Source organism: Neovison vison, chromosome 10 (genome assembly GCF_020171115.1).
Source record: "Neovison vison isolate M4711 chromosome 10, ASM_NN_V1, whole genome shotgun sequence".
NCBI lineage: Eukaryota > Metazoa > Chordata > Mammalia > Carnivora > Mustelidae > Neogale > Neogale vison.
The window spans coordinates 13946468-13968463 of record NC_058100.1 but is presented as its reverse complement, the minus strand read 5'-3'; the positions used below and the strand labels follow the sequence as shown (position 1 = coordinate 13968463).

Here is a 21996-nt window from a genome sequence, read left to right as displayed (position 1 = left end):
CAGATACTTATTTATTCATCCAACAAATGATACAAGACACTCTTATAAAGTGTTTCTGTGGATCAAAAAATTAGAAGAGTCTATAAAAAACACATGTAAATGAAATGGATTGGGAGGAAGGCTAAGTAATTGTTACTTTTTAAAGACTGTAGATTCTAAAGAAGTATTTCTCAATACAAATCTGGAAGACCTCAAAAAGACCAAGCGCTTGCTATTAAATATTACTACAATTACATTGCAACCTAAAGATGAATGCACCTGCAACGCTATCACGGTGAACTGCCTACAGCCAATGATCAGATTTCAATATGACGTTCTAAGAGGAAGATGCTGTATTGGGGCTGGCTCAAGTCATGGCTTCTTTTGCATCCGAACAGATCATGAAACTTCTACTTTATTCCCTCAGGAAGCACTTGCCGATATTTTAGACAACTGTCATTTAACAACAGAGATTGTACAGGTTTTACTGGCTTAAAATATTTATAAATACCTGTGGGCATGCATCTCTGGTTTTGTCAGAATCCTGTTGCCCAGATGACAGGCAGCAAATACCTGCTTGGCATTTTCTAACTCTAGTACAGGGAACCCCTTATATTTAGGACTTCTTTGTGAATTCTCAGTTGTTCAAATTGACCTTCAGTTGGAGGATTTGCAGGTGACTTCAATATAGAAAGTGCTTATTAAATATTATTTGGAAGTGTTCTACCCATCATTGATTTTGAACTTTTCTCATATAAGATATCTGACATATTTGAAGGCAAATTAGAAAACTGAGTTTTATAGACCATCAGAATAATTCTATCAGCAACATAAAAGGCAGAAAACCAAAGTTGCAGCTTTGAAGAAGGTGAAATGTTTGCAACATTTCTGTTTCTCCGATTAGAGTTAAAAAAAAAAAGAAGAAGAAAAAAAAAGAAAGATACAAGAAAACTGAAATGGGGACTCTGGCAATGTCACCACCATTTTAAAGAGCAACAAGGAAGAGGGATATTGAATCTCGATCTGTGCAATCAAACAGTTACCAATCTAAAGAACGAACGTTTTAGAACGTATTTCAAAGGTTTCTCAGGATATGAGAGTAATTTAAAAATGATAAACATAATCCTGACATTTCCTAAAATCATTTGCTTTTAAGGAGATTAAAAAAACCCCAATTTTTAAACAAGCCATTTTTCTTTACTAACAATGTGCTAACCTAAGAACTTATGCACAAATGGCAAAAAGAAAAAAGATTTAAAAAAAGAAAGCGTGGCAGTTCATGTACTTTTTAAAATGTAATAGAACAGAACTACTCACCCTGCACAGTATTTAAGTGGCCACAAAAGCGTAACTACTACACCACAATATCAAATTTCAAAACAGACATCATGATGAAATCCAAAGAAGTAAACCAAACACTACATAAATATTTGGCACCTGAAAACTTTTAAGAGTTTTAAGTATTAAAAAGTATTAAAAAAAAAAAATCAAAAAATTTTTAAATTGTTCTTTGTAAATAAAATGACATTCTTTTGCCTGTGCAGGTCTACCTATAGTGACATTTAAAAACTGTGATCAGTCTGGTCAGGAAATAGGAGAAATGCCGAGGACCTACCACAACTTCCGGAATACACAGGTTTGAGTAATGTACACCCTGTTTCTTTTCCCAGGTTGTGACAAGAGTGACGAAAAGAAAGCACTAGAGTAGCCAAGGCTGAAAATTATTGCAGCCTGCAAATCACATTACCTCCAATCACCTTCATGTTCACATCACCCTGTTCAATCTTCTCCATGGCCTTTTCTACTTACTTACCCTCCTCTCCTTACCAGGTTTATTTACACTCATTAAAATATAAGCTCCTGGAACCTTGTCTGCCTTGCTCACTACTTTAACTGCCATGGCCTAGAACAGTACCTCGAACACAGCAAAGACTCAGTATTTTTTGAATGAATGGATACTACTCAAAAGTTAATCAGATTATTGAATCCAAGAAAATATAGGGGTTCAGTGTACTGTGGATCCCATCTACTGGTGGACAGGGACAGATCTTAGATCCCTAATCTTATAACCACTTAATGTACCCTCTATACTGCTGTCCATGTGATCTCTTAAGACAAATCTGATTAGCTTAACCATCCCTCCCCCCACCCCTGACATTACATCAGTTCACATGCATTCCCATGGACCAGAGTTGGAAATGATCTAATTCCTGCCTGCTTTGCCAAACAAACCCTGTCTACCATATACTCCTCCACACAAGCATACCTTATATATACTAAGGCAGTACTGGATTCCGTCTCCTGAATAGTCCATGCTGTTTTATAAATTTTTTTTCCAATTTATTTATTTTCAGAAAAACAGTATTCCTTATTTTTTCACCACACCCAGTGCTCCATGCAAGCCGTGCCCTCTATAACACCCACCACCTGGTACCCCAAGCTCCCACCCCCCCGCCACTTCAAACCCCTCAGATTGTTTTTCAGAGACCACAGTCTCTCATGGTTCACCTTGTTTTATAAATTTAAGCCTTGCCCATCCATGCCTTTCTGTCTGCTAATTCCCTCCCCAGTGAGTTGGGCTAACTCCACCTGAAGTCCCAGCTAACAAATCCTCCTGTATGAAGTTTACCCACGTTCCACTAAAAAGGGGTAGGAAAGGAGCAGATGAAGAGAAATAGAGAGGCTATCATCATGGCTGAAGAGATGTGACAGCTCCTATGGACACTGTACGGGTTTGGAGAGAACGGGGGACCATCAGGGTAAGCTGAGAAAACAGCAGAAACAGAGCAAGAAAGCAAACTGGAATTGGATGATGCTGAAGACCAGGAACAGGGTACTATATACTACCTGAGAAGCAAAGAAAAAGATTGGAATGGAGGATTTGGTCCCAGTGATTAATCCAATGGGAGCAGTAGTATCTCTTTTACTTATCATTTCTATTATGGCACACAACTTGATTGTGTTCATTCTTTATGACAGCAAAGAAGGCTGCAGATTTTCCAAAATAACTCACACTTCTGATAGCACTTGGTAACCAGAAATCAAACTATTTTATGAAGAAAATGTATTTATATTTATTAGCAACATGACAACAGAGTGAAGAAACTTCCAGATTTCATTAATTTTGGCATATCAAAGGAAAAACAAATTTGAGAATGTTTAAGTTGTAAATGTTAATAGGATTAAATGAATTAAAATACATAAATATAGTGTCTGGCATGTAGTAAGCATCACTGTAAGTCATTACTAACATTCTCTTTGCTAGGTTCCAGATTTCTGAAGTATCACAAACCCAAATGACAAGATACGAAACCACGCCAATTCTAGTGGTTGAGTGGTCAGAAAAGCAAGGACAATTTAAACAGGTAGATAAAAACTATGAGTCGTCAAATTTGACATTATTAAAATACCAAGGTTGAATATGTTTGGTATTCTTTCCTAATGGATTTTAAATCTAAATATGGAGAACAGAATACGAGTTCAAATTCTTATTGAATAAATTAAAAAATATAATCTGTACTATTAAATATGTAAATATTCCACTTTTTATAAGGTATAACGTGATGAAGACTAAATATCAAAATTAGTATTGATATTACTTTTAGTGGAATAGAATGAAAAATCATTAGATTCAAATTTTCAAATATTATAGGTATTAAATTTACATATGTAAAATGTAAAAAGAATGACACCAAAATAGAGAATTTTAAATCAAACAAGAGACACTATTAAAATGTCTTTTGTAGAAGAAATATTTATTATAATTCTACTGAGCAGTACTTCTTATTGTATGATACAAAATTTACTTTATCCCAAAATAAGTCCTAAGAAGAAAGTATTCATTTCCCACATGAAATCTGGATCTCAAGCTGACTTCAAGATAAGATAAAAACTAAATTATTAACATACATAGTAATAGATTAGAATATATATGATATATAATACATATTTAGAATATAAGAAAGTTCTAAATATATATTCTTGGTTTCTGCATAGTATCTAAAAATGGTTAAAGGATGCAAATAATCAATTCACAGAGATTATAATTAAGCATTTAGTTATTAAATTCCTCTGAAAAATATTAGATGATTAGCACATGGTCAAGAGTACAATTGATGACACACATCCTATGTATTTTTAAAAAATCATTTTAAATTTGTTTTCTATCAAAAAATTTCTTAGACTAGTCTAAGAGAAAAGTTCATGTAGTTCCCTTATTTAAACCAAATCCATTTAAAATGGCCCTTCTGCTGTAAAAGGCTGTAGATCAGACTACATATTCCCACTCCAGTATCCCAAAAACAATAAAACAAAGGCTGAGCAAGACTTACAGAGTAAATCATTATAGTATCGTTATCATTATCAATATGACACTTATGAAATCTGGTCTGGTCTTTCATGATATACTTCAGAGAAAGAATATATACACAATATTTCCTTCTCTTACACAATGAAATAAATCAAGATACTAAACAAATATAAATTATTTTGAGGGCTATTTCATTGTTGAATATAATGGTATGCTTACTTGTACAGAATGACAATTTAAATTAAGGGTTAATGTTCACCTTTTTTTTTTTTCCAGATATTTAACTTAAGAAACATGTATAAATCAGATTCATTTTCTTTGAGAGAATAACCACTACCATCACCACTATAGTTGTTCTCATTTCATCTATACAAAAAAAAAAAACCAAAACCAAAACAAACAAACAAACAAACAAAACATGGACCTAAATGATGATAAAATTTTTAAATAGAAACTTACAACCTTTACGTGCAATTCCTAATGTAATATTAACATTGGATTTTAGGTGCTATGTTTTAAACGGAGTCATTTATTTCCTGATTTTTTTAACAAACCACTCAATTTGAATGTTAACACTTGTTCTAAGACCATCAGTTTAAAAACTTTAAAAAGAAAAAAACCTCTCACCTATAGGAAACAATTAGGATGCTTAGGGTTAGGCTATATTGGCTAACTGAAATGCCAATTTCAGTTGGCATTTCAGGGTAACTGGATTCACTTTATAAGTACCATATCCCAGAACAGATTCTCTGATGGATCATTATTCGGAGGATTATTCACTCCAAACTGTACTTGATGCAAAAATTCTGGAAACACAGGAGATTCACCCTCCATCTCCTGGATAATGGCCCCAGAATATTCCTCAGAATTAATGATGATTTGCTTAATTCTCCTATAAGGGGTAAATATTAGAGGCTCACTAGCTGGGCTCCAATAAACCAGTGTGTTATTCTAACAGAAGTACAGCAATAATTAATTGTTTTCAACATTAAATTCTCAGAACTGTGACTGCATTCACCCCTCATATATGGGCAAAATTATTTTTAAGAATCAGGTAACTTGGGACCAAAACTTCCTAAACAGTGTAAGTCTTTCTGCAAATGAACGGCCTAGTAATTGAAAGTTAGTTAGGGAGAGGTATTTACAACAGTTTTTAATCTGTAATTAGGGTTTAAGACGTAATGCAGTGGCCCTCATCAAAGATTCATTCAAAATTATTCCTTACACACCATATTAAAGACAAAGGCTGGCTCAAATATAAATGAAGCATAAAGGTAACATAAAAGATTGCAATATAAAGCACTTTAAATATTAAAAATAAAGATGTATCATATATAAGATACGAAAAACTTAAGATTCTGCATTTTGACCCGTAATGAGATTCTGTATTTAGCATATCTGATAATAACAGTAACTATCATTTATTTAGTATATACTATGTGACAATACTGGCTCTGGACCTATGATGTACATATAATCTCATCAATCCTGATAATACTTCTGCAGATTAAATACTGTCTCTATTTAAGAGAAGGAGAAGATAAGGTTTAAGTTGTCATTAAACGTAAAAAGCAGAACTAGAGTGGGGACTCACCAAGTCCAGACTTCAAAACCTCTAACCTTTTTGTAAGACCACTTTGCCCTTGACAAAACTGAACAGAGCTGATCCTCATTACTATTAGACAGTTCCACATGTGCAAATTTGCCTACTCACTAACATGTATTTGTAACCCCCAAATCAATTTTTTTAAAAAACTTTAAGTCATCTCTCTATCCAACGTGGGGCTCGAACTTACACCCCTGAGATTAAGAGTCGCATGCTCCACTGACTGAGCCAGCCAGGTGCGCCGCTCTCAAGTCAGTTCTTGTAGCGCTTCTAGGGTCATTCAGGAGCAGTGAAAATTTGTCCCCTGGTGCATGTGTGCATTCCCGACTGAGGCATGGCATATGGTAAGCATCACTGTTTCAGCTCTAACAGTGTAAACAAGTGTCCTTTTGTGGTTTATTTGGTGCCACATTTTTCAGTTTCGTGTTGGCAATTCATTGTTTTAAATGAACCCCAACATAGGGCTAAAATCCCAAGCACAGGGCTAAAATCCTGACACAGGTTCCTAAGCATTAAGAGGGCCATGATGTGCCTTAAGGAGAAGTGCATGTGTTAGATCAGCATGGGTCTGTTCAGGCATGGGTTACTGGGCTGTTGGTTATGAGTTCAATATTAATGCATCAACAGTATGTATTAAGTAAGGTGTTTTTAGACACAAAGACATGTAAGACAAGGTTATGTACTGATTGACTGATAAAAAATGTCATGACCAGAGGCTCACAGGAACCTAGCCTGGTATTTCCCTTAGGAGCAACAGTTCAGTATTTGCTAATCAGTTTACAGGATGACTTTATAGGACATAACTATGGTGAACGGTAAAAAAATCCAACTGAAAACTTTTCCCCCAAGAATGTATCCATTAATATTTCAGTATAAAAGATTCTTCTCTCATTTCCTTCAAAGATAATCACTAAATCTGTGTAGTCATTATTCATCTGTGTTTGAGAAAGAAAACTTTTGTTGTCAGTGGGTTTCATGGGTTGTAGCTACATGTGTTTGACTTTACTCAGAAAATTAATGTCTCTTCAAAGCAATCTGGCTTTCCAGTGTGATAATCTAAAGGAGTTAAATTTCATTCTTATTCCTTGATGTCATGGGTACTGTTTAAATATGACCATTCTGTGAGATTATGATTTTTAAGACTAGACCGTTACATACAGTCTAGACAGTATGAGCAGCAACAATAACAACAACAACACTTCGCAGGAATTTAAGAATATCAGCACAAATTGGAACTCTTACCTTTCTTGTCCAAGTCAGATATTTTATTGAAAAAAAAAAAAAATTACAGTACTTAAAAATCCAAACAAGGACAATTCTGGATTGAAAGAAAGAAAACCTGAAGGAGCCCATTGTCTTCAGTAAAATTTGAATACAAGAAAATGTAGACCAGGAAAACAGTTTATGGCCTAATGCACTAGTTCCATGATAAACACACATATATAGTATATCTCCATCGAGTGAAACTTAATCACCTTTTTACAATTTAGAGAGGGAAGGCAGCTTTTACTATGGTTAAGCCATGTATCATCAATACCATGAAGCTAGCCTATCAGATGTAATAGCTTCTATAAAATACCACAGTGAGATTGCAATAAGCCTAGAAAATGGGCTACAAATCCCAGCTATGCTCAAGCAAGCAGTGAACCAAAAATAAAAATAGGTAAAACTGAACCAAGAACTAGATAGCATTCATCTAGATTCATGATTGGTAAGGCAAAGTTCATAGGCCAAGGTTTTAAAGTGACTTATTCAGATCTCAAAGACAGTCATTATACAAAATAAAATAAAAGCATTTATGTAATTCAGAAAAAGAAAATCACGATTTTTTTACTCCAAAGGACATAGCACAAAAAAGCTTACTTACAATGACCAAACACCACATTACTGTACCTCTAAAATACCACTTTAAATATGCAAAGGTAAAGATACTCAAAGTTGCACTTTATCAAATTTAAGCTTTCCAGTTTAGACAAGCAATCTGAAAGATGTTACATACTTTCTGCATAATACATTTTCTGAAATCTTTCAGATTGTAATACCTTTAGGTAAAAGAAATGTCAACTTTAAGTTTCTTTCCCAATCATCATATTTAAGTTAGCCATTAAATGCTGAATTAACAATTAATCCATACAACAATATAAAAATACATGTATTAAATCACAGTTTTCATCAATGATTGGAACTTAATAAAAAATACTCATCATTTTAATATACCATTTTGAAGAATTCAAATGGCCTGAATGTTGTAGAGTGTCTAAATTATACCATCAATAGAAATGTTACATTTTCCCCTCTGCTTGTGAAAATGAGCTCATGCAGTATTTCTGACACTCACGGTGACACGTATGGTCTGCCAAGGGTGTGCAAGCAGGTCTCACTTTTAAACATGACAATATGATTCAGAGGCATACAGTATTAGTTGAAATACCAGCTTTCACATGATTTCCATAAGCTCGAAGCCAAAATGATAATTCTGAGTGGTTTCAGGTATCAGACAAAGTAGATAATTTAAAAAGTAATAGCAAATGATTCTACTAGCACAGACTAGTTATCACTGTGGTTAGCTTAAAACTAGGATGATCTTTTTGTAGTACAATGAACACTATACTGTAAAATACAATTGGTTTGCAATACAGAGCAGATTTTCCAAGTAGAAAGCAAACTGAACAAAACAGAAATTCTAGTAAAGATTATCAACCTTACCTACTACTCATCTTAGCCCTTGTTAAAATACCCTGAGTAAAATGCAAATATATTAAATAATGCTGGTTATGTAAGACTTCTCTAAAAATGAGCCATAAATGTCAATGCATCATGTTTATTTACAACAGTCAGATATGTAAAAATTGGTTCTTAACCAGTCACAATATAAACATTAAGGAATACTTATGTGAGATCTGGAAGTTTTCCATTTTCTAGCTTTTGTTAGCATTTTGGCAAAGCAAGTAATACATAAATGGATTCAATGTAAAAAAAATCATAAAAGAGAAAAATATATAAAATTTACAGTAGTTCTACCCACCCTGGGCCAACCTAGATCCCTAGAAAGCCTCCCCAACCACATTCACTTCTGACTAAAGGAAGAATACCAGTCCTCCAGCAAAAACAGCCTCATCTTTTCATCAAAGAGGCTCTCACTTCAATGATATTCCTCCAGGGGAAGAGGACAGGAGCCAGGTTCCCTCGAATGCCATTCCCCAGATGTTCAAAACGTAACTAATTTATTAGCATTAGAAGATTTGGTTTATAGGGGAATCTCACTGGTCCAGTTTGTAGCCTACAAAAAAATGGATTATTTTTAAGTATAACATTAGAATATGAATAAAGGATGAGGATGTGGCTTTTTATTCCATAGAAATGGATACATTTCCAAACATGACAATTAAACAAAAAAGCATGCCTACCATTGAAGTTGTGGTCCCTCCTGATTTTTTAATGTTCTTGGAAGGCATTCCATGAAGGCGACTGAGTCTCGCTTGAAAACCTGGAAAATCAAAGTCCTCAATTTAGGAGATTCTATGATCACTGTTCCTATTTGTACAGAATTCAAAATAAGTCTGAGGAAGGAAACATCCTGAACAGTAGTGGGGAAAATGCAAAACACACTTAACAGATCTGAAGCAATGCCTGGAAGGGCTCTAATGAGGTTAGTACGTAACTATGGATTATTTAAGAATTAGGGTATTTTTCAGGGCTTTTCTTTTCTCCTAATTTACCTTTATAACATTTCAACATTTTCACAATGGTCCTAGCAAGGAGGCAAGTCAGCCTTTCTAATAATTAGAATGTGTGATTAATACAGTAGATGAATTACTATCTGACGTATGTCTTTATAGCATCTTGTGCTAAGACGCTTTCATTTTCATTTTAGCCTATCCTCTTTCAGTGGATATTCCTAGATGCACTCACTCTAAGTCCACCATATTCAGCAGTCAGCAAGTGCTACTGACCTCTTCTTCCCGGATGCGACATTAGAGGGAAAGAACCAGTTAAGATACTTTCAAAGACAGGATCTGGTAAATTTTTGTCTAGCTCGGTAGGATCTTCCTTTTCCCACCAGGGCACAACTCCAGTGATGCCACACGCTCCACCTGATTCCTTCTCATAAAACCAGTCACTCTGTTCATCGTCACCTGTGCAAATACAAGAAATCCCCCAAAGGTTCAGTTTTATTATCCAAATACACAGAGTTATCAGATTTAAAAAATGCAAGATAGCAATTAAATCTGAATTTCAGAAAACATTTTTCATATAAATATATAATACCTGCACAAAATTTTTAATATGTCTAAATACCGCATGGGGCACACTTATATTAAAAAATTATTTGTCATATATCTAAAAATTAAATTTAACTGGGGATCCTGTATTTTATCTGCTAACCATTTACATAATCATTACAGAAAACTTATTCTACACCAGTTTCACAAAAAAGATTTTAACACCACAACTGCCATTAACAAAAACGTAAGCTGTTATGTTTTAGAACCAATTAAGAAATGTGAAAAACCATAACACTGGTTAATTCTAAGGCAAAAACTGTAGAGAATCCATTTAAGTTACTACCTTTTCCAAATTAAAGAAAAACAAGCCTTAATCTCCTACAGAGAATTAAAAGTATAAAACTGTAGAACCCGTTCTCTGCAGCTGATATGGAATAAAATTAGCTTAATTTCATGATTTGTATGGAGTGTAAAAGGGGAAATGATCATGAACAGATGTGACTAAATGAAATTAATCTGATTAAGTTCATTAAGAAATAGTTGTGAAAAAGTTGATTTTAAATGAAAAGTGACAATACCACAGAGTTTACAAAGAAACTATACTGGACTATGACAAGCAAGGTATTTTTAAAGCAAATCACTATCCATAGTTAAGTTGGACTTTTGGGAATATCCACGAGTGCAACCACGGAGAAATGGTCCATTTCAAATTCAGTTCAAAATGTACTGGTGAATTGACAGTATTTTGTTTTTAAAACAAAATGTGAATCAAGAGTATTTTGTTTTTAGAACAGGGATAAGGGGGGAAAATACAGAAGAAGGCATAAGAAGATTCTTATGGGGGCGCTTGGGTGGCTCAGTGGGTTAAGCTCTGCCTTCAGCTCAGGTCATGATCCCAGGGTTCTGGGATCCAGCCCTGCATCAGGCTCTCTGCTCAGCAGGGAGCCTGCTTCCTCCTCTCTCTCTGCCTGCCTCTCTGCCTACCTGTGCTCTCTGTCAAATAAATAAATAAAATATTAAAAAAAAAAAAAAAGATTCTTACGAAGACTTGTAGAGTCTTCATGATTCTAATTCTGGTTTATTAAGAGGGTCATCACAATTGCCAAAAAGCTTTCCCTTTTACAGAAAGAGATTTCTGATTTCCAAAATCTCTTGCTACAAACATTTTTAAAAGCAAACTAGAAAAAAACCAAAACTTCAACTGGAAATGCTTTATGGGAAAGAGCTATACTTCAAGTTACGAGGGAGTGAAAGTTTAAAAGCATTTGGAGAACCAAAGCCACCAGTTTATTTCAATTGAGGATTTAATAAAAATTAATTTAAAAAAAAGGTACTTTTCAAAGCACATAAATACTTAGTACTTTTACTGAGAATTAGATTAAAATTTCCTAGAACAGGTATAGGTACAAGAAAAGGGAGTCACTTGAAACTAATTACCCTAGATCTTAATTCCATTTGAGACGTTATTACAGAAAAAATGAGGTTATTTTATTTTTGATGTGATACACAACTTTGTTCTTAATAGGGAGATCAAACAGCTAAAGATTAAGAACCTGAGTTCTGAAGTCAGTCAGACCAGTGAGAATTGCAGTGTTTTGTGACACTGGGGAAGGTAGCTCCACTCTATGAGCCTAAAGGTTTCACGATACCTCCCAAAAAAGAATCTCCCAGGGTTTTCTTAAGAATAACATAAAATCTAAAGTAAACTGAATGGGGGGAAAAAAAGGCACTTAGAAATGTAAAACATAATAAGCTCATACTAAATGCTGGTATATTACCTTAAACCATTTGAAGCTTTTCAAATATGGACAGGCTTGTCCAAAAGTTTTTTCATTTTCTTTCATTAGGAAATGCAACATTTGTAGTAACTTTGAGCAGGCTCATGTATTTAAACAAGAATTTAGGTATATTATCAAGGTAGTCAAATTCACTCTGAGCTCTGAGGTTCTAGTATATTTCAGCAAAATCTCTTAACATTACAAAGTCTATGGTCTTTAAAACAGAATATATATGGGTTTCTAACTAAGTCAAAATGAATGATCATTTATTTTATTCCTACCAAGAGGAATGAACAGACTATGGGGAAAAAAAAGCCTAAGTGGCTAACATTTTCTTTTTTTCTTCCTATCATTAGACTATAATTTAAAACTATAAATCTTGGGGTTTTTTTCCCCCCTTAGAACTTACTGCTTTCCTCTAAAGATTCTCAAGAAAGGCAGATAACATTTAGAGTGCCTTCTGTCCTCTTACTAAGTTTTTTTCTATTTTCTTCCCTAATAGGTAGTTTCAAAATAATGCCCTCCGGAACTGTGAAAAGCTTCAGGGAACCTCAAAGATGTAAAAGATCTAAGTTGTAAGACATGACTGTGTAACAGTTTACAATATTGAATTCATGAAAACTGTCTAATTACTTACAAACTAGGGAGGATGAATAAATGTCACGGCTGAATAAAAATGACAAATGACTTGTAAATCCACCTTTATTAATGCTTCAACAGTATTAAATACATTTGGAATCAGGTGGAGAATGAGAACCAGTGTCTTGTGAACTTGAGAAGAGACAAAATTGTAAAGACTGAGGTATGCAAATCTTTCTTAAGGAAGATAATCCTCCCTTAATATTATTAGCTCCACATACGAGCTTTTGGAGATAATCGACTGCTTTAGGTTAGGAAGACAGGATACCCTTCCTACTATCAAAAAGAACTGAAGGGGCACCTGTGTGGCTCAATGTGTTGACGCTTCTGCCTTCGGCCCAGGTGGTGATCCCGGGGTCCTGGGATCGAGTCCCGCTTCAGGCTCTCTGCTCAACAGGGAGCCTGCTTCCCCGTCTCTCTGCCTGTCTCTTTGCCTACGTGTGATCTCTGTCCATCAGATAGATAACAAATCTTTAGGGGAAAAAAGAAAAAAAAAAAACAAAAAAAGAACTAAAGCCCAGTCCACTAAGTAGGTGTGTGTGAGGTGAGCGGATTGCTGTCATCAACTTGGGAAGTAACTAGTAACAAGCACAACTTTAAAATGAAGACTTTTTTTCCCAAAGGAATTAAAAAAAAAAAAAGAAAAAAGAGTAAGCATTTCAGTACCTTGTCTTCCCTCATCATTGGTAAATAAGCCAGCATCAGTGCTGCTGAGACTGCTGGAGTCACTGGAGTAAGGGAAAAGGGGGAAAAAAACAAAACAGATCAAAAGAACAATTGATCTCTCAGTCGTAAAATTTTAAAGAGACACGGCAGCTCAGAGATGAAACTTAAGCCTGACAGAGATCTGAAAGAAAATAAGATGATTTTTTTTTTTTAATCAAACTGCAAATATTCTGGTTCCATTAACTACAGAGCATATTATTTTTGGCACATAAAACCACAGGCATCTAATGGGACCCTGACAGTACGCCAGATGTGACTGCAACCAGGGGCTGACACAATTGATGCATTTTATTATCTGCTTTCATCAAATGCTCACTGCTCCTTTCTTATGCTGTGCAATTCAGTCCAAGCCCCGAACACCACCGCTCAATAAAATGGGGAAAGTCTCAATCAAAAGCAGGCTAAGCCTTTCTTCAGCATAAGAAATACAAGGGCCCCGGATGAAATTACTTTTCATGACCACATATGCAAATACTCAGAAAAAGACATTATTTAAGAATTCACAACAACGCTATTACCTGGCAAGGAAGAAAAAAGTTTACAATGGTAACAATCCATTAAATTGAAGTTAAAAATCTCTCTGAGCAAGACCAAACTATGGAATACTGCCAATATTAGGGAGGGGGTGTATAAAAAATAACAGGTTCTCCATACTTCCATAGAAGTTCAAGTATGATACAAAGTCTTATTTTACATACAAATTAAAACAAACAGCAGATATTCGACTGACATGAACCATCACTATTAGTTCTAATACAAACCATGTGTATTTGAAAATCTAGTTAGTTAAAAAAAAAAAAAACAACAAAAAACAAAAACCAGATCATGTAATAAGAAGCTTGGCCTCTAAAGAAAATAGACAATGTTCTTTAAAGATTCTCATATACTCTCTTCTTCCTGCAATTCTTAATTTTAACCAATCAGAAAGCTCCCCAGGTGAATTTTATAATACTTTTCTTGTTAACAAGTACATCCCTGTAACCTGACTTACTAAACAAAACTGATCTGTTTAAAAATTAATCCGTTTTTAAAATATTTAAATTGAGAGTTCAGGATTAAAATGATAGATGAGATCTAAATCCCTGTTTTCTGAATATAAAATATCATTTCAATTACTTGATTTTTAAAAATAAAAAAGTATAAGGATTTATTAAAAGGTACATTTTCCCAAGTTAGTACCTTTTTCTTTAACTTTCTTCATATTAGGAGAACGTTATCAAGCGTCCTAGACTGCACAGGCATTAATGGAAGAATACTTTCTTAAAACAATCACATCTGTAATTTCTTATTTACAAACACGCATGCTCTCCTATGCACAGTGACGTCCGAGTGTCAAAAACACTTTGGAAACTTCATCCTTTTGCTGTTTAGCTGTTTTTTTCCCTCTTCTGTGACTATGGCATAGTCCTTTCCTGTCTGCTTGTTCAATACAACCCTAATACACGGCCTTATCCTGCATACCTTGAGTCACAATTCTTTTTCTGAAATCCTTGAGGCAGCATAATTTTATCACAATTTTTCAAATTTTGGAAAGATATGTTCCAAAATGCCTCATAGGGGCTTGAGGTAGCACTCCAGAATCAAACTTATTAATATATTTTTTCAAATAAATGAATGAATATTCAACATTAAATCCAGGTCAAGCTAGGTTGGGCCACAAATGAGTTAGTTTTTCACAGATTTCAGAGTTCGGATTTATAGATAAACAACTGTGAAATGTGCAACTATGTACTTTTGGGGGGGTACAATGATTTTCTAATTTCTGAGTTCAGATTTACCTCTTTTAATATTCTACATACAACCAGGCTCACTGTTTACAAATATAACTTGCAGACTGAAAATATTATGACATCCTGGATGGGATCCTAGAATAGAAAAAGGACATTAAAGAAAAACAAGGAAATTTTAATGAAGTACTGACTTCTGTTAATAATGCATCAACACTGGCCTATTAATTCTGACCACTTTATCAGAGTAATGTATTATGTGAACAGTAATGGAAACTGGGCACAGGATATATGGGAACAGGATATACAGAAACTCTTTGCACTATGTTTGCAATATTTTGGAAATCCAAAAGTATTCTATAATAAAAAGTTTATAAAACATGCATGTGTCTATGGATATATAATTTATGTATGCATATAGATTTAAAAAAATAACAAAATGTTTTCTATTAAAAATCGAAAATATGGATTTCAAGGCTCTGTATGGCTAAGTCCTATCTAAATTCTTCCCACCTCCATCTCTGGTCCTTTTATTTATGTTCTTTTTCCAACTCATATCCCAATCTTCTCTCTACCTGCCTATTTTTTTCCTTAGATTTTATTTAAATTCAAGTTAGTTAACATGTAGTATATTTTTAGTTTTAGGGTTAGAATTTAGTGATTCATCAGCTGCACAAAAGTGCTCACTACATCATGTGCCCCCCCCAACACCCTCTCAAATAACCCTCAGTTTGTTCCCTATATTTAAGAGTCTCTTACCATTTGCCTCCCTTTTTGTCTTTATCTTACTTACTCTTCTTAAAGAGAGAAGGAAATCAGATGTCCCCCTCTAAGAATGGCTTAGTCCTTAATGATCCTGGTCTTCATCTGGGATCTTTTCACACATGTTTTAAACAATGTTTCCTTATTTACATTTCACCTGACATCTAGCTAGTTGCTCCAAGTACATCATACAGTTGCTAACACGTTCAATAAGTCAGAACAAGAACTTCTATGGAAGCAAGGCTTTTCATTTTTGGCATTTGACAGCCATTATGGCTTATCTCCAAGGACAACTTATCCCACTTTTTTTTTTTTTTTTTTTTTTTAGCGTGATACATTCTACAAATTGTCGTCAAATTACTATTTGTATACTCATCCCAATCCGCTCATTTCCTGTATTTTTTATTCCTGTATTTTTTATTCACATTATCTGAGTATCCTCTTTTTCATTCATCACCCCAAACATAGTCAACTTTCCATTGATTCTAACTCTTAAAACTGCTCTCCTATTTCCTTCCCCTCTACTATCCCTGCCTTATTCACCCCTCAACTAAGGATGGATTTGAGGTCAGTCAAAGCTAAATTAGACATTGTTACTGAGATCACGTTCCTTGACAAAATATAAATCTGAGTTTCTTCATTATTAAAAATTTTTCACTGGCTTCCATTACTTACAGGATGAAACCCAAACTGTCACAGCACACAAGGCCTTCAAGACATGCCTACTGCTGCGGCCTCAACCGCCACTCTGTTCTAGTAGTCATCAATTCTAAGTACTTTCCTAGATACATGACTTTGCTTCACGACCTAGGACTTAGCACTAGCTGCTCCCTGTACCCATGAACATCATTTCCCTCCCTCATGCACTATCTGAACAACACTCATTGCTTGCTTAAACTTAACTCACCATCTTCAGAAAGCCCTCCTTTACCAGTACTTTCTGCTCAGCACACTTCCTTTTCATTGTTTGCTTATCCACTGTTCCAAACTATGGGACTGAAGGCCACAGGGTCTGTTTTATTTAGTAATCTTCCCACAAAAGAAATATGCATCTAACTCTAGGTGACACTAAAAATAGTTACACAGCTCAGTTTAAAAATAAAAGGTGCACCTGGGTGGTGTAGTCAGTTAAGTGTCCGACTCTTGATTTCGGTTCAGGGCATGACCTTGGAGGTAGTAAAACTGAGCCCTGAGTCAGGCTCCACGCTCTGCACAGAGCTTAAGATTCTCTCTCCCTCTCCTTCTGCCATCCCCTCCCCCCCCCCGCCCCAGTGTGCTCTCTCTTTAATAAATAAATAAACCTTTAAAAAAAATAAAATAAAAAATATTTTTAAAAATTAGTCTGGAGTGAAAAACATCCTCTTTGAAAACTTGACTGCTGGTAGCCTGATCATAGTTAATGGATACTCAAATATTTTTTACGATGAAGAAAAATGAAGAGAGTTTTATCTCATTTTTCTTCCAGGGTAGGTGTCTGTCAATAAAAAAAAGCAGACATCAATAAAATACGGGCTTGGAGGATCAATCCAAAAAATAAGTAATCTGTAAATAATCTAGAAACAGACACTTATCTTTACTGCCACACACCTTCCCTCCCCACCACTGAGCAAAAAATCACTTTCAAGTCAAGCTATGTGGTCCTCAGTCACAATGACCCAATGCTACCATACATATAATTTTCATTCTGGTATAAAAATGCCAACTTTGGGGAAGAAAAGCAGATATCATAAACTTTTCAAAGCCTTCCTGAAACATTTTTTTTTTTTAAATTTTGAGCAATTTTTACTTCTTCAGAAAAATAATCATAATCATCCCTTAATAAAGGACCCGGTATTTTTTTTTTTTTTTCTGGATCATAAGTTCTGTGTTTGGTTTGAAGAAGACACCTAAAAGGATGAACAGTTTCAATACTTTCTCATTTCCTGCAGTAGCATCAGTTCTATGTAAAAGAAAAATGATCACTTACCTTTTGACGCTGTCAAAATAGTACTTAACAATTATCCTTGTGGTGTATACCTGCTTTCTAGAATAAACAGATTAGACTAGCTGCCAAAGGATCATTGCTTTTCTCATTTGTCTAATGACAAGATCAAGTGTTTCTAGATTATGAATTGTTTTATAATCCATAAATCATCAGAATTCTCAGCAATCTACAGACCTCTTAAAATATCAAGTAATATACAGTTTAATAGTATCAACTTTTGATTCTCAAAAATCAAAATAAACTGATGAACTGTGACACTAAAAAGCACCGAAGGCTAAAGCTCTATAATTAAACAAATAAATAATCATAAATCCAATTCTAATAGTTACAAATGTGCTGTTATTCAAGAGCACATTCATTTCCATTGAAAAACCATTTCCTTTCCTCTACAGCTGAAAATTAAGTCTTTACAACGCAATCAAAAGACTTCGTGTAAATCAAGTAAGCAATTTTGTTTTGTACTAAACATTGTAAATTATAAGGAAATATAACTATGGTTAAACAGTAATATCACTATTATTATATTTTATATTATTATAATTTATAATTATTTTAAAACAGAATTAAAATATGAAACACATTTAAGCACAAACAATGGAGACACATATTTTTATACATAGAGAATATAAAAGTCACCTTTCACTCATGAGTTCATCTGAGACTTTTTGCTCTTCATAGTCCATTTTGTCCTTACTGGTCTGGCTTATTTCCTCACTTTCTAAAACTACTCCTTCATCTTGGATTTTTGGCCCTTGTCTAATTATTTTCAATTTCCTTTTTTTGACTTTGTTCTTGGTAAACTCTTGATATTGGTAAGCTCTGTCATTGTCCATGTCCTGATCTCTACAACCTTCGAGGGGCTGGGTCATTGTCCGTTTGTTAGAGATGTCCTGTGGGAGGTCAACTGCCATGCGTTTTACCTTTCTCCTTCTACGCAGAGTTCTGTTCCCAAGGTTGTCCACAGCAAAATCCGATTCGTGCCACAGAGGTCTTTTTCCTCGTACATTATTGTTTAAGTTTGATGATGGCCTGCGCTTAGCCACTAACATTTGGTCATCAGAGTCACTGTGATCTTTTTTATTATTATTGTGATTTTCTCTGTAGTCCTTGCTTGGCTCCTCTAAACTAGAATCAGTGCCTTCACTTAAGCAGTGGCCAGGCTCCCATGGGTGATGAACATTATACGACCTTCGTTTTCTCCCTCTCCTTTTCCTTGCCTGGCGTTTCAGAGGACAAGACATACTTCGAGAATGATCGCCTGTTTCAGCAAATCCACCTCGAGCTTGCTCTGAGCTCTCCTCCAAAGCAGAGACAAGATCATGAACCAGTTCTTCCATGGTTCGACTGAAATGCCTACATTTTTAAAGAAAGGGAAAAAAATTAACAAAAATAGCGTTAACTTTATTAACCTAGTTTATTACAGCCGACAATTCACTCTGAGTGTAAAATTAATAGTTATTATAAAAATGTTTAAAAGCTACTTAATTTTTCTATTCAAGATAATAGTTTTAAATATTCCGACTCATTTTTAAGCTCCTTTTTCTTGTGTAAGTTCTTTCATTAAACATGGGAATTATTTCAAGATACAGTAAGCATAGTATCAGCAGTGAAATATCCCAGTAATTTCATATTTTTACTGTATTATGGAAAAGTTATTTCTGCTTAGATCATTGTTCATTAGTCTACTCCTGTCCTTTCCTTAGTTTTCCTCCAATAGATCTAGAACATTCTCAATCCTTCCTCCAAACACCTCCATCTCCCTACGATTTCTAAGTGAAAAAGGAAGTTGTATAATTCACGACTTACTGCATGCTCTATCTACCCAGTCACTACCATGAAACATGAGGGAGATGGAAAGACTGATAAGTACTTTCAAGATTTGTAATATGTGGAAAAAAAAAAAAATTTAACCAGGTCCTAGGCCTCTAATTAGGCCACCCTAATCTCGTAACTCAGTCAAGCAGAAACTATGTTCTTATTCAAACTGGAGCTTCACTGGTCTAAAATGGCCCGTCATTTTCTTATAATTCATTCTGAGACAGTCTTTCAGCTTTTTTTTTATTTTTTAAACAAACAAAACCCATTGAACTATGTATGTTACCAGTGAAAAATTTATCTACTTATCAGCTAGGATAGATATTAAGCATTCTTTAGGAACTTCTACAAATTATACTGACCCTTTCTAAACTCAGCTCCCAATGATTCTGTATCAGTTGGTGATGGAGCGCCCACAATTCTGATTTTGTATCTTTCTCACAAAGATCATGAACAAACATTTCTGAGTTCTAGGAGCAAGGAGCAAAATATTCTCAACTAGAGATGTCTACATAATTTCTAAGTGTATAGCAGGGGTAGGCACAGTTTTCTGTAAAAGGCCAAACAGTAAACATTTTAGGCTCTGCAGCCCATTAGGTCTCTATCATAACCATCCAACTTTAGCCACTGTAAGGTGAAAGCAGCCCGAGGCAAGGCATAAATGAATGGGTATGGCTATGTTCTAATAAAATTTTATTTACAAAACCAAGTGATGGCTGGCCACAGTTTGCTGACTCCTGGTTTATATAGTCTCTACAGTCTATAATTTTAGGCATCTGCAAGTTCCCTATAATAACTTTTAACTTTGTCTTTTCTTTTTAACAACCTGAGAACACACACACATTGTGATGCAACTGGATTTACTATGTAAGATGATATACACACACATACAGCTTCTAAAACAAGTACTTACTATATATTACTTACTAGGCCCATTTTAAGTGTTTTATATGCATTAGCTCATCTCATTCTTGCAAAAAAACCCTGTAAGGTTGTATATGAGATACACAGAGACAGAAACATTAAGGGCAATTTACCCAAAGTGACACACCTGGGAAATGGTAGAAACAGATTTTAGACCCCAGCAGCTTGGTTCTAGAGCCTGAATGCCCAACTTAACTCCAACTACAACTACAGTGAAGAACAGCATTCTAGAGCTACACAAGTCCAGTGTCCAGTCGGCATTTTTGTTTTTGAGTGATGGAGCAGCAGGTGATACTATTTTAATTGTTCAGACAGATTTAATACGTATCTATGTAAGGCAAATGACTCACAGTTAGGCTTTATATTCTTCTGAACAGAAAAAGGGAATGGGAGACCTGAACAGAAATAAGGCACAGGGCAGTAAAAGTGGTGAAGGTACACTGAATCTGAAGAACCAGTGCTGTAGCCATCAGTAAAATGTACACTGTGACCAATTAACTAAATGAATAGAGTCTTTCATTTAATGTCGGCTTGTATTTTCCAGATCTCCTTCAGCATTCTGAATGAATAAAACCTGTATGGACTCACATTTTTTAAAAAAACATGGTGATTCAAATATGTATTTTAAATAAACTCTGGAGAACCAGTAAAAGGGTCCTATATATTACTGTTTCAGGACTTTGCATTTGAGTATAAGAAATATGTGTCACATAGGAATTAGCATCAAGCCAAAAGAAGGGCTACAAATCTGACTACACTGATAATCCAAATGGGTCTTTCCTCCATTATCTCTACAGTAATAATCACCTTTTTGTTTTCCTTTTATTACAATAAATATATTGTTCATTTCCTTTAATAATATTTCTTTGGAAGAAATACAATCTGAAAGACCTATTATCTCTGAATATAATATTGCACCTTTAATAAAATTTACTGGAAACCAGTTTAACATGTATTATAATAAAGATCTTTTATCTAAAAAAGGACTCAGTATTACCTGGTTCTCAAGTAACTTAACTTTTCTAAGATTCAGTTTTCTTATCAGAGGTGAATGACTAGATCTAAATATTAATGTGAAATTAACTTAAAGCATGAATAGAATCTCCAACTAAAATTGCAGGTTACTTTGAAAGTTATAACCTAGCGCTTTACTTTAGAAAGGAAAATGAGGCAGTCCTAATGTTAGATAAAAGTCAGCAATTAGATTCAATCCATTGAAATTTATCTTCAATTAATTTCATTTAAAAAGTACTGCTGTAATAAACATAGCTTAAGGAAATATAACTGACAGTATTACTGAGAATGTAAGCAAGACTTCTTTATAACATCATTAAATTTGTCACCTTAGTTGATTTTTTTTTTGAGAAGATAAAATATCTCAAAAAGCTTTCAACCAGAAGAACCTAATTTATTCCATGAGGCTATTCAAATAGGAATCAGATATGACTATCAATAAAGTAAAACAATTACTTTAAAAAAGAACTTCTTGGGGCACCTGGGTGGGTTGGTGGTTAAGTGTCT

The 21996-nt window shown here is 34.6% G+C and overlaps 1 protein-coding gene across 3 annotated transcripts in view; it reads right to left on the bottom strand.

Annotated features, from left to right (window-relative positions):
• GPATCH2 (G-patch domain containing 2) overlaps positions 1–21996 on the bottom strand; it is a 172900-nt gene that overhangs the window by 143694 nt on the left and 7210 nt on the right. For 2 of the 3 annotated variants that reach the window (XM_044266826.1, XM_044266828.1), the window contains exons 2-5: positions 18373–19089; positions 13204–13265; positions 9848–10030; positions 9302–9381 (exon numbers count right to left, since the gene is read on the bottom strand). In XM_044266826.1, the coding sequence (XP_044122761.1) occupies positions 9302–9381; positions 9848–10030; positions 13204–13265; positions 18373–19089 (1042 nt within the window). Of the gene's footprint in view, positions 1–7137; positions 9175–9301; positions 9382–9847; positions 10031–13203; positions 13266–18372; positions 19090–21996 lie in introns of those variants that run through there. The other variant, XM_044266829.1, reaches the window with a different exon arrangement.